Source organism: Piliocolobus tephrosceles, chromosome 2 (genome assembly GCF_002776525.5).
Source record: "Piliocolobus tephrosceles isolate RC106 chromosome 2, ASM277652v3, whole genome shotgun sequence".
NCBI lineage: Eukaryota > Metazoa > Chordata > Mammalia > Primates > Cercopithecidae > Piliocolobus > Piliocolobus tephrosceles.
This window is the reverse complement of record NC_045435.1, coordinates 91,892,335-91,904,347: the sequence shown is the minus strand read 5'-3', so window position 1 is coordinate 91,904,347 and position 12,013 is coordinate 91,892,335. Positions and strand designations below refer to the sequence as shown.

The following is a 12,013-nucleotide window of genomic DNA, read 5'->3' as shown; positions in this document are numbered from 1 at the left end:
CCACGCCCAGCTAATTTTTTTTGTCTTTTTTAGTAGAGACGGGGTTTCACTGTGTTAGCCAGGATGGTCTCGATCTCCTGACCTCGTGATCCGCCCACCTCAGTCTCCCAAAGTGCTGGCATTACAGGCATGAGCCACTGCGCCTGGCCTATTTTTATTTTTTATTTTTTTTAAGAGATAGTTCTTACTCTGTTGCCCAGGCTGGAGTGCAGTGGTGCAATCATAGCTCACTGCAGCCTTGAACTCCTGGGTCCAAGCCATCCTCCTGCTTAGCCTCCTGAGCAGCTGGGATTACAGGTGTGTGTCGCTACACCTGGCTATTTTTTATTTTTTTGTAGAGATAGGGGTATTGCTTTGTCACCCAGGCTGGTCTCAGGTTCCTAGCTTCAAGCAATTCTCCTACCTTGGCTTCCCAAAGTGTTGGGATTACAAGCATAAGCCATTGTATCTGGCCTGGGTGATTCTTTATCTGACATAGAGGTTGGGGAACAGAACAACAAAAAATTGATAAATTACATAACTTACAAATTAGTAAGAAAAATATGATCATACTAATGGAAAAAAGTTAATTCGAAAACTTTTGACCTTAAACTAACCTTTTAGATATCAGGCTTCCTGAAGTCCAAGAGTGATATATTAGGCTCATTTGTAATGTTAGAATCATACAGGAAACATTGTCAAGTGTGAGGTGGTGTTTAGCTTCTTTTGGGTTTTACTGATAGAGATTTGTTGTTAATATGTGTTCCAGGGTTTTATGAGATTTCTAAAATTCTGATGTCTTAATATATGTTGTAATAATGATGTTAAATTGTTGTAAGCCACAGAAATAACCAAATTTCTTTGTCAACTGTGTCTTTATGGCTGTCTTAAGACTTTTGTCATCCATAATTGATGTTTTGCTTTGATCCGTCTCAAAAAAAAAAAAAAAAAGTGACTTATACTCAGCTACAGTCCAAGGCTTACTTCTTTGGAGGAGTTCATGAAAAGAACTCTTGAATGCAGGTTTCTGATAACTTTGGAGAGTGTGCCATTGGATTAGACAGAAAACTTTCAAGGCACTAATTGTAAGGCTGATGTGTTCATAAAGATGAATATGAAGTAGAGCAGGAGTTGATTACAATGGACAGAAATGAACTAATGGAAGACTGAAATAATTTGTATGGCTTTTGTTGTTTGAAATATTGCTAATTCTTTTTGTTTTTTCAGTCTGAATAATCTTTTTAGTTTGAACTATTTATAGCCTTGAAATATACTTTAAGTATATAGAGTATTCTAATTTCTCCAGAATTTGTAAACTATTTATGAATATTCTTAATTCATGGTATTTGTTTGTATAACGTTAATAACCACGTTTGCTTTTGTAATAGGACACAATTGAAGAAACTGGTTACTTTCTCAGGACTTTGACTGAAATGGCCTTGTGAAATGTTCCAGCAAAGCCAATCTAGGAGAGTCTATATGGACAACGATTCTTATTGCACTTCGTGTGGGTAATCAGGCCAAGTATACAGGACTGAAGCTTATTTTGAAGTTAGATTGGTTCTGCTGTGATTTGTCTTTGTATGTCCTGAAATTAATATAGCTCCCAACAACCAATCCCTCATTATACCTTTAACTGCAACCACCAAGACACAAGGGCTAGGAATAACAGCAGGGGTAGGAATAGGAGTTAGCGGGACTGCAACTTCCCTATCCTATTACCAACGCTTGTCCAAGGATTTTATGGAAAGCTTAAATGACATTGCTCAAAGTATTGTCGCCTTACAAAATCAGATAGGCTCCTTGGCAGTGGTCGCTTTGCAAAATCAAAGGGAACTAGATTTCCTAGCCACTGAAAAAGGTGGCTTATGTCTTTTTCCTAGAAGAATGCTGTTTTGACGTCAAGCAATCAGGGTTTGTAAGGGACACCACCTGAAAACTAGCTGACTGGGCCTCCAAAATATGGTAACAGTTGTCAGGTCATGGGGCAGCTAAAGGGCACTAAGTTGGGTTTCATGGTTCCCTCCCTTGGCCAGCCCATTATTAATGATTATACTTGCCTTGGTTTTTGGATCATATTTGTTAAATCTTTTAACCATATCCATTTCCCTTTGCCTAGAGACCACCAAGTTAGATGATCATGTGACAAGATTTCTAGCCAGTTTCAGGTGAACACCCCACTGGCCATCAAGAAGCTACCCTGTCTCCACTAGACAAAGCAGGGTGAGAGTTACGTGATCTCCAGTAGGTAGGGAGTGTGTCCCAAGTTAGCATGAAGCAGTTACAGAAGAAAGACCCTCAGTCTCTTAGCCTCCCATAAAGATTTATGAGGATCACCTCTCTCAGGGGGAAAATGAGGCAGGAGAATAGGGTCTGGAGGCAGGGAACCTAAGGCTGATTCACATTGACTTCCTAGAACTGAATCAAAAGGAAACCCCACCTCTCCATACCTAAGTAACAAAAGGATGAGAGGCTACTTCCTTTGCAATCTCCTTGCCTTTTCTGCATTGCAGATGAAAAACGTAAGTGCCTCTGATTGGTCCCCTCCTGCAACCAATCAGACTGGTCATAGGCCAAGTCTTCATTTACACAGGAGTATAACTTTCTAACTTCCCTTCAGCCTCTGATTGGTCACTTTCTGCACCAATCAGACAGGTCACGGGCCACTACTTCATTTACATAGGGTGTATACCAAGTAACCAATGGCAAACCTCTAGAGGATATTCATTGCTTTGTGCCTTGTCCAATTATTTGTCCAAAATGCCAAGAACCTGGACACCCTCCACCAGTAACTGTTTGACCAGTTATTTATTGTATTATTTAGGACTGCATTTGGCTGCATATAAGAGAAACCTGACCGAGGCCTAATTAAGCACAGTGTTTACTCTTCTCACTACCAAGAAGTCAGAGGTCAGCAATCCAAGCTGGTGTAGCAGCTCCTGGAGGCATGTCAGCAAGAAGCCAAGTTCTGAGTCTTTTTACTAACATGACCCAAAGCACATGGCTGCCTTCCTTATGTCTAAAAATGGCTCTGCTACTCAGGTTTTATCTCTGCATTCCAAGTAGGAAGAACAGATAAGAGCAAAGGCTCATGCTTGCCAAGTCTGTCCTTTTGTATCAAAAAACCCAGCAGCTTTATCAAGCAGAATTCCACCTGTATTTCTTAACTTGCCAGAGCTGAGTCTCATGGCCACCCTTAGCAGGAGTTAGGGAGGTACTTTTAACAAGGCACATTATCATCTCCCCCACCCAAAGTGGAGCTATTGCTAATGAAAAAGATACAATGAGATTATGAAATTCTCTGTAGCTATTAATGTCGGTTTTTGAAATTTACTGACCTGGAAGAATACTCATAATGCAATGTCAGGTGATAAGCAGGACAAAGAACATTTGCAACACAACTGTATTTATAAAATTTTGTTTACACACACAAAAATGTATTTTGCTTAAAAATATAATTTACATACATATACAACCACACAAGGGAAATAACAAAATGTTAATACTAGCTAATTTCTATAGAGTTGGCATTTTAAGTCAGAGGGGTCAATACCCCTCTGATTGATGAATAGATGTAGTTTATTAAATTTTTTTCTCTATTTCCTAAACTTTCTATAAGGAACTTGTAGTATCTTTATAATAGGGAAAAATGTTATTTTAAAAAACACTCCATATACTTTCAAAGTAGACTAAATTCAAAATATTTACACTTACTCATTTTCATCTTCGTTGTCAAAAGAAAGGAGGCTACTATTTTTAATTTGTTTTTGTGAGCTCTTTTTGACCGAGTCCTGATTTATTTCATCTTCATTTGGTTTCTTCTTTTTTGAGCTTGCTGTTAAACCTGAATATTTTTCATCTGAGGGACGCTTGACTGGTTTTCGGTATATGATTCTTCCATCAGCTGGAGCTGGTTCTTCATCTGAGCAAAACCAGAATTTTTAAGAACTTCCTTCTCCTCATTATTTTGCCTTTATCTTAGAAGCAAATAACAAGAAAATCTCATATTGTATTTAAGGATATCCCTGAATCTGATTCAGTCTGGTCTTCTCCATTGTTTCTAGCTAACCTGCCCTCAAGACATGCAGTTACTTAATAAAAACTCACATGCTAAAGTATTCTATAATATTGCCAGTTCCCAATTACAATCAGGTTGTATTTTTAAGTATTTTGAAAAGTGATTGTTTGGAACTACAGCATTTTCCCCTAAAGCAATGTAGTAAATGTTCAGAAATAATGAAAAATATACTACACAGCATACCAAACTTCAGGCAGTAATGAAATACACCTTTATCAACTGGTTTGTAAGTCTAACCACCTATTTTTTAAAAAAAAAAATAGGATGCTTTTACTTAAATTCACACTTAATCCTGATAACAACCCAATAGGTACAATTATTTCCATTTTACTGATGATGAAATTGAGGCTGAGAGGTGTAATAACTTGCTCAAGGTTACACATCCGGTAAGTGTCAAAGCTAAGGCTGGAACCTGGAACTGCTGCCTTGAAACATACCACACTACTAAATAAAATAAACAATTTCATACCCTGGGCTCCTTACATTGTCAGAAAAACCAGATTACTTTCAGACCTACCTGCTTTGGCAGCCTTTATTTCTGCTTTAATTTTCATGACTTCTTCAACTGACAGGTCTCCCTTTTTCAAAACCACCACTTGAGGCTGTTCATCTTCTTTGTCACTGTGATCCCCATCTTCATCTGGGGGCTGAGGCTGAATTCTCTACGGAAAAACACAAGCAATGCGTATAGATCACTGATCTTGAGACAAACAGAACCACTGCCTCTAAGAGAAACTGTAATTATTCACTAGAAGGGTATCTTTATTGAGTCAATAAGGGCAGTGAATTTTAAGGTAACTCCAAAGAGACTTAGCTTGCCACACAAGGGAACAGGTTTAACTGCCATTCACCCTGGAGTGCCTGTCTGGTGGGATTCATTTCCATCTCAGCACGACCCAACTTGTAGTTGCCAGTGTGAGGGACCCTCTGCTTTGGGTACTGCTGTCATTCCTAGCCTACCCAGGGCAGCACTGTGCCATGTCAGTTGTTTGCTCCTCATCAGCACTTTTCACCTGTCTCTTCTCTGAGTTAGACAAGAAATAAACACCATCAAAGTATAGAAAGAAGCAAGTAAAATGGACTCTCTCTCACCTCTGCTCATCTTTTCCCCCTCCTAATAGCTTCAGTTTGCTGGATATCCAACAGCTATTTTCCACGTCTATACAACTATGCAAGTACATAAAACTTTTTGTATACCAACAACAGTGTACATATTACTGTGACTTGCTTTTTTCGTATTTATGAAATTTCTCAAACATAAAGTACAGAGAATAATATAAGAGAAACCATGTACTCCCTGTATATGTGTAACAGATGGTAATATTTTGCCAATTGATTCAGATTTTTGAAATGTCAGACACCATAAGAGCCCCATTCCCACAACTTAACTCAAAAAATATCTTTGCACAGTACTTTAAGATACATATAGAATTATCTGATTTTTAAAAAATCACTGCCTTGCATTTACATAGTCACTTCATGGTTTATTTGACCAGTATCTTGTAAATATAAATTTTGCTTGTTTCCAGACTTTTTTCTACTATGAAAAAACCTCATGCACCTTGTTTTGCTCACTTTTGGGAACTTATATACAAGAACTTTTTTTTTTTTTGAGATGGAGTCTCGCTCTGTTTCCCGGGCTGGAGTGCAGTGGCGCCATCTCGGTTCACTGCAAGCTCCACCTCCCGGGTTCACACCATTCTCTTGCCTCAGCCTCCCGAGTAGCTGGGACTACAGGCACCCACCACCACACCCAGCTAATTTTTTGTATTTCTAGTAGAGACAGGGTTTCACCTTGTTAGCCAGGATGGTCTCGATCTCCTGACCTCATGATCCACCCATCTCAGCCTCCCTAAGTGCTGGGATTACAGGTGTGAGCCACTGTGACCGGCCAAGAACTTGTAAGGTTAACAGTTCACTAGAGGTGGAACTGTTGGGTTGAAAGGTATGCATACCAAATATTTTCACATGTTATTCAAACACAATCACTCATTACTCCACTTCTCATAGAGACTTCCTTGTCTCCCAAACAAGGCAACAAAGCCCTGCAAGAATTAGCCTCAGCCCATAACCACAGCTTTATCCTGTACCACTCTCTCATGGCATCTAGACTCTGGCATGGCAAGGTTTGAGTACTTGGAGATTTATAAATATATTAGCTCCTTTGCTTTCCCCTGTCTCTGAACAAATTCCTACTGCCTATTAAGCCCCATAGCCCCGACCAACTCCTACTCAAGTTGCCTTCCAGATTCAGAGCCTCTAGAAGTGCTTACCTAAATCTCACCTCCTCTTGTTTCTTACACTGTGCATAGCTCATAGGTAGCATGTACTGCACTGTGGTACCAATGTTTTTCTGCTGGTTTCCATTGGGCAAGTGCCTTCTGGAGAGGCAGGACTTCCAGAAATATTTGTTGATCTACTCATGAATGATAAACAGAATGGAAAATGATGAACTATGTGAAGCCCTGGCAAGTTGCTTGTGCCATTCTGACTATATCTCAAAGTTCCCAAGTCTGCTCTATCACTGGACAAGTACATTCTCTTTAATGGTATTCATGTTACTTCACTGATTATTCATCAGTTTCTGCCTATTTTTCTCTGAAAGTCTCCAATAAATGATCACAAATAGGTAATAAGTTTTTTTAGCCAAAAATATGGGAAGGTGAAATAAAATCATTCCTTTTGTTTCTTAAATTGAGAATAATTAATTCTGACTCTCTTCTTTTTTTTAAATGTGACTGCCTGGAAAACAAGAGAAATAGTCTAAGGACAGTGGCAGCAGCCACTGATGACTGTTCAAAGACATTTCTGAATTAACTCTCAAGCAAGTGAATAAGGCCAGGCGCAGTGGCTCACGCCTGTAATCCCAGCACTTTGGGAGGCCTAGGTAGGCGGATCACTTGAGGTTAGCAGTTCAAGACTAGCCTGGCAAACATGGTGAAACCCCCCATCTCTACTAAAAATACAAAAATTACCTGGACGTGGACCTGTAATCCCACCTACTTGGGAGGCTGAGGCAGGAGAATTGCTTCAACCCAAAAGACAGAGGTTGCAGTGAGCTGAGATTGAGTCACTGTATTTCAGCCTAAGCAACAGAGCAAGACTCTGCCTCAAAAAAAAAAAAAAAAAAAAAGTGAATAGAATGATTTAGCTTAACTGCAGAATGATTTCCCATGAAACTCATTTATTTTTGTTAATAGATGACTAAAATCCTGACTACAGTAGTCCCCTCCTTATCCTCAATTTCATGTTCCATAATTTCAGTTACCTGTGGTCAACTGTAGTATGAAAGAAGGGTGAGTACAGTATAATAAAATATTTAGAGACAGCAAGCAAACAAGCAAATTCACATAACTTTTACTAGAGTATATTGTTATAATTGTTCTATTATTAGTTGCTAATCTGCTGATATTCCTAATTTATATAGTAAACATCATAGGTATATATGTATGGAAAAAAACATAGTATATATAGAATTCAGTATTATCCATGGTTTCAGGAAGCCACTGGGGGTCTTGGAACATAATAGGGGAATACTGTATATTGCCAAACTGATTAAAAATGAAGTGGTTCTCACACTGAAACATGGCGTACTTCTCTAAGGGAAACTCCCTTGAGTACATAAATAAGCGAAAATCACTGACATTACTTGGAAAGGATTCCCAAAGTTCTCTTAAGAGAGCATTCCAAGCTGTAACCTTCAAGCTGTCAACTGTGTGTACAGGGTCATCACCAGGACCTCAAGCAAAGTAAAGCTGAGAGAGTCTCGTCTTCTCATTGCTGAATCTATGTCCCTTTTCTCAAACCTTATCCTCTTTGTCATCATCCCTATTTTTAGTCATGGGGATCAGTCATTCCCTGTGTTACCTCTAAGAAAAAAATGGCTCCCTGTTGCTTACTAAATAGTCCACATGACCTCATCTCCACTAGTCCCTCTAATACTTCTACATACAGTCCATGACTCTCAAATCTCTACACCTTTACCCATGCCATTCTCTTCATCTCTACCTACTGACCTAACCATGCTCAAGAGTCTACCTAAATATCCCTCCTCCACGAAGTCTAACCTGATAACAAGCACAGTCATTAACAAATACAACACTACTACTTTGTGCCAGGCACTGTGCTAGGTGCTGGGAAAATATGGAAGGATTAAGATACTAACTTAAAGAGTTCAATCTAGTGGTGAAGATAAACAGGAAAGCAAGTAGTTGCAATATAAAATGAGTGTTACAGGTAAGATATGGATAAGGAAAAGAGAAAAACAGAGAAAGAGTAACTGTTTGGAGAGCTTTGAAGGGTTTCAGAGAGATGGTGACCTGTGAAAATAGGGCAGGAAGTGTTAAAGAACATGGCATTTTGGAGATCCATCTCTTCATCCTTTCAGAGCCTGGCACAGTGCATGGGGTTAGCACATACTCATCCTACTGGCATACCTTGAAGATACCGCAGATTTGGTTCCAGATCACCACAACAAAGCAAGCATCAAAATAAACTGTCACACAAATTTTCTGGTTTCCCAGTTCACATAAAAGTTATGTTTATACTATACACTAACTACAGTTAGTATTAAGTAGGCAGTATCATTATGTCTAAAAAAATCTAGATCCCATTAAGAACATCCACGATTCATGGGAGGAGGCAAAATATCAACATTAACAGGAGTTTGGAAGATGTACCTACCTTAATTTAAAAATACTTTATTGCTAACAACGTTAAAGCTCATCTGAGCCTTCAGTGAGTCCTCATCTTTTTGCCAGTGAAGGGTCTGCCCTTGATGCTGATGGATGTTGACTGATGAGGTGGTAGTTGCTGAAAGGCTGGGTGGCTGTGGCAATTTTTTAAAATGAGATAATGATGAAGTTTGCTGCACTAATTGAGTCTTCCTTTCACAAAAGATTTCTCTTTTGTGATGCTGCAATGCTGTTTCACAGCATTTTACCCACAGCTGAACTCCTTTCAAAATCCGAATCAGTCCTCTTAAACCTGCTGCTGCTTTACCAAGTAAGTTTACTCTAAATCCTTTGTTGACATTTCAACAATGTTTACAGCATCTTCACCAGAAGTAGATTCCATCTCAATAAACCATTTTCTTTGCTCATCAATAAGAAGCAACTCATGTGTTCAATTTTTGAGACTGCAACAACTTAGTTACATTTTCAGGCTCTACTTCTAATTCTACTTCTTGTCCTTGTTCTACCACACCTGCAATTACTTCCTCCATTGAAGGCCTGAACCTCTCAAAGTCATCCATGAAGGTTGGAATCAACCTCTTCCAAATTCCTGTTAATGCTGATATTTTGCCCTCTTCCCATGAATCATGGATGTTCTTAACATGTCTAGAATGGTGAAACCTTTCCATAAAGTTTTCAATTTACAATATCCAGATGCATCAGAGGAATCACTATCCATGGCAGCTGCAGCCTTACAAATGGTTTTGACTTTTTGTTTCGTTTTGTTTTGTTTTGGGACAGGGTCTGGCTCTGTTACCCAGGCTGGAGTGCAGTGGTGCGATCATGGCTGATTGCAGCCTCAACCTACCTGGGGTCAGGGGATCCTCCCACCTCAGCCTCCCAAGTAGCTGGGACCACAGGTGCATGCCACCACACTTGGCTAAATTTTGTATTTTTTGTAGAGATGGGGTCTCACCATGTTGGCCAGGCTGGTCTTGAATTCCTGGGCTCAAGCAATCCACCTGCCTTGACTTCCCAAAATGCTGGGATTGCAAGTGTGAGTCACTGTGCCTGGCTGTTATTTTTTAAATAATAAGACTGAAAATAGAAATTACTCCTTGATCCATGGGCTGCAGAATGGATGTTGTGTTAGCAAGCATGAAAACCACATTAATCTCCTTGTAGATCTCCATCAGAGCTCTTGGGTGACCAGGTGTAGTGTCAATCAGCAGTAATATATTGAAATAATCTTTTTTTTCTGAGCAATAGGTCTCAACAGTGGGCTTAAATAATTCAGTAAACCATACCATAAAGAGATGTGCTGTCAAGGTTTTGTTTTTCCATTTCTAGAGCACAGGTAGATTAGATTTAGTGTAATTCTTAAGGACCCTAGGATTTTTGGAATGGTAAATATTAGCTTCAACTTAAAAGTCACCAGCTGCATTAGCCCTAATGAGAGCATTAACCTGTCCTTTGAAAATTTGAAGCCAGTCACTGACTTCTCTCTAGCTATGAAAGTCCTAAATGGGCCAGGCATAATGGTTTTTGAGAGGCTAAAGTGTGAGGATTGCTTGAGTCCAGGAGTTTGAGACCAGCCTTGGCAACACAGTGGGATCCTGTCTCTATAAAAAAAAATACAAAAATTACCTACCCAGTGGTGGTGCATGCCTGTAGTCCCAGCTACTTGGGAGACTGAGGCAGGAGGATCACTTGAGCCCAGGAGGTCAAGGCTGCAGTGAGCTGTGATTGCACCACTGCACTCCAGCCTGGGCGATAGAGTGAGACCATGTCTCAAAAAAAAAAAAAAAAAAAAAAAAAAAGTCCTAGATGGCATCTTTTTCCAATAGAAGGCTGTTTCATCTACATTGAAAACCTGTTTAGTGCAACCATTTTCATCAACTATCTTAGCTAGATCTGAATAATTTGCTTCTTCATCTCATACTTTTATGTTATGGAGATGGCTTCTTTCCTTAAACCTCATGAACCAACCTCTGTTAGCTTCACTCTTTTCTTCTGCAGCTTTCTTACATGTCTCAGACTTCACAGGATTGAAAAGAGTTAGGACCTTGCTCTAGATTACGCTTTGGTTAAAGGGAATGTTGTGGCTGGTTTGCTCTTCTATCTAGACCACTAAAACTTTCTCGGTATCAGCAACTTAGCTGTTTTGCTTTCTTGTCATTCATGTGTTCAATACTGATCCCTCCAGCCCTAAACAACAGTAGTCAGCTGTGGCTCTTTCCTGAAGCTCCTCTTCTATTTAGACCTAGGATATTTAGGGCTTTTGCCTACTTTTTTTTTTTTTTTTTTAGACGGAGTCTTGCTCTGTCGCCCGGGCTGGAGTGCAGTGGTGCGATCTTAGCTCACTGCAAGCTCCGACTCCCGGGTTCACGCCATTCTCCTGCCTCAGCCTCCTGAGTAGCTGGGACTACAGGCGTCTGCCACCACGCCCAGATAATTTTTTATATTTTTGGTAGAGACGGGGTTTCGCCGTGTTAGCCAGGATGGTCTCGATCTCCTGACCTCGCGATCCGCCTGCCTCGCCCTTGTCCTTCCAAAGTGCTGGGATTACAGGCGTGAGCCACTGTGCCCGACCTTCTCTATATATTTTTTTAATTTTTTTTTTTTTAACTTAACAAAGCATAAAACAGATTCAGGACATTCCTCCGAAGACGTTCCAGACTCCAGTCCTAGGACACGGTTGGGGCAGGGGTCATTTGATCGAGTGGCCTGTGTCCTTATCTGGAATACGGGACGACGCTGTAACTAAGTCACTCTGCGAACTCACAGCTTTTGAGGTAAACAAGAGAGAAAGAAGAGATAAGAAAGTGATCTTTCTTTACCATCTACCAAGGACCAGGCGGTTTATATGTAAGGTCATTTTCAGGAAAACAGTAGCGCTCTGAAACCTACAGAGCTTCCTGGGCGTAGGGGTCTGTAGTCGCTTGAAAAGAACCAAGCTGCGGGTCCGAGTTCCACCAGAATTGGTGCCGAGCGCGTGTGAAAAGAGGGACCCGACAGCACCCACCCTCCAAGTAGAGGCAAAAGTTGAAAGTGGCGGGCTGGCCGCGCTTCCGAAGTAACACGACTGGCGAGGGCTCACCTTAGTCTCTATGGTGGGTCCCTCCCTGTAGCCGACCCGTTCCTTGAAGCGGGCCAGAAACGCTGGCTCGGCTGGCCGTACGTAGGATACCTGGTTCCGCTTGCTCATGGTAGCTCTAGGTAAAGACAGGTTCCGCGACCGATTCGCAACGATACAGAGGCGCTTAGCTGTGACGTCAACTGG

At 40.5% G+C, this 12,013-nt stretch overlaps 1 protein-coding gene across 2 annotated transcripts; it reads right to left on the bottom strand.

The window, feature by feature from the left end:
- Positions 1 to 327: 327 nt before the first annotated feature.
- Positions 328 to 12,002, bottom strand: KIAA1143 (KIAA1143 ortholog). Of its 2 annotated transcripts, none has more exons than XM_023231555.1 (3): positions 11,831 to 12,002; positions 4,575 to 4,719; positions 328 to 3,901 (listed from the first exon to the last, which is right to left on the bottom strand). In XM_023231555.1, the coding sequence occupies exons 1-3, from the start codon at positions 11,936 to 11,938 to the stop codon at positions 3,690 to 3,692; spliced, it is 465 nt and encodes a 154-aa protein (XP_023087323.1). In that variant the 5' UTR covers positions 11,939 to 12,002; the 3' UTR covers positions 328 to 3,689. The 2 variants fall into 2 exon arrangements, with proteins under 2 accessions (XP_023087323.1, XP_023087324.1); XM_023231556.2 differs by having other exon boundaries at positions 328 to 3,956; positions 11,831 to 11,986.
- Positions 12,003 to 12,013: the final 11 nt, after the last annotated feature.

Bases quoted from the DNA above. Each gene is read 5' to 3' on its own strand.
- KIAA1143 (XM_023231555.1), bottom strand. From the start codon at position 11,938: ATGAGCAAGCGGAACCAGGTATCCTACGTACGGCCAGCCGAGCCAGCG. The intron at 4,720-11,830 runs GTGAGCCCTCGC...GTTTTTCCGTAG, and splicing joins GACCCACCATAGAGACTAAG to AGAATTCAGCCTCAGCCCCC. The intron at 3,902-4,574 runs GTAGGTCTGAAA...GGTTTTGCTCAG, and splicing joins AATAAAGGCTGCCAAAGCAG to ATGAAGAACCAGCTCCAGCT.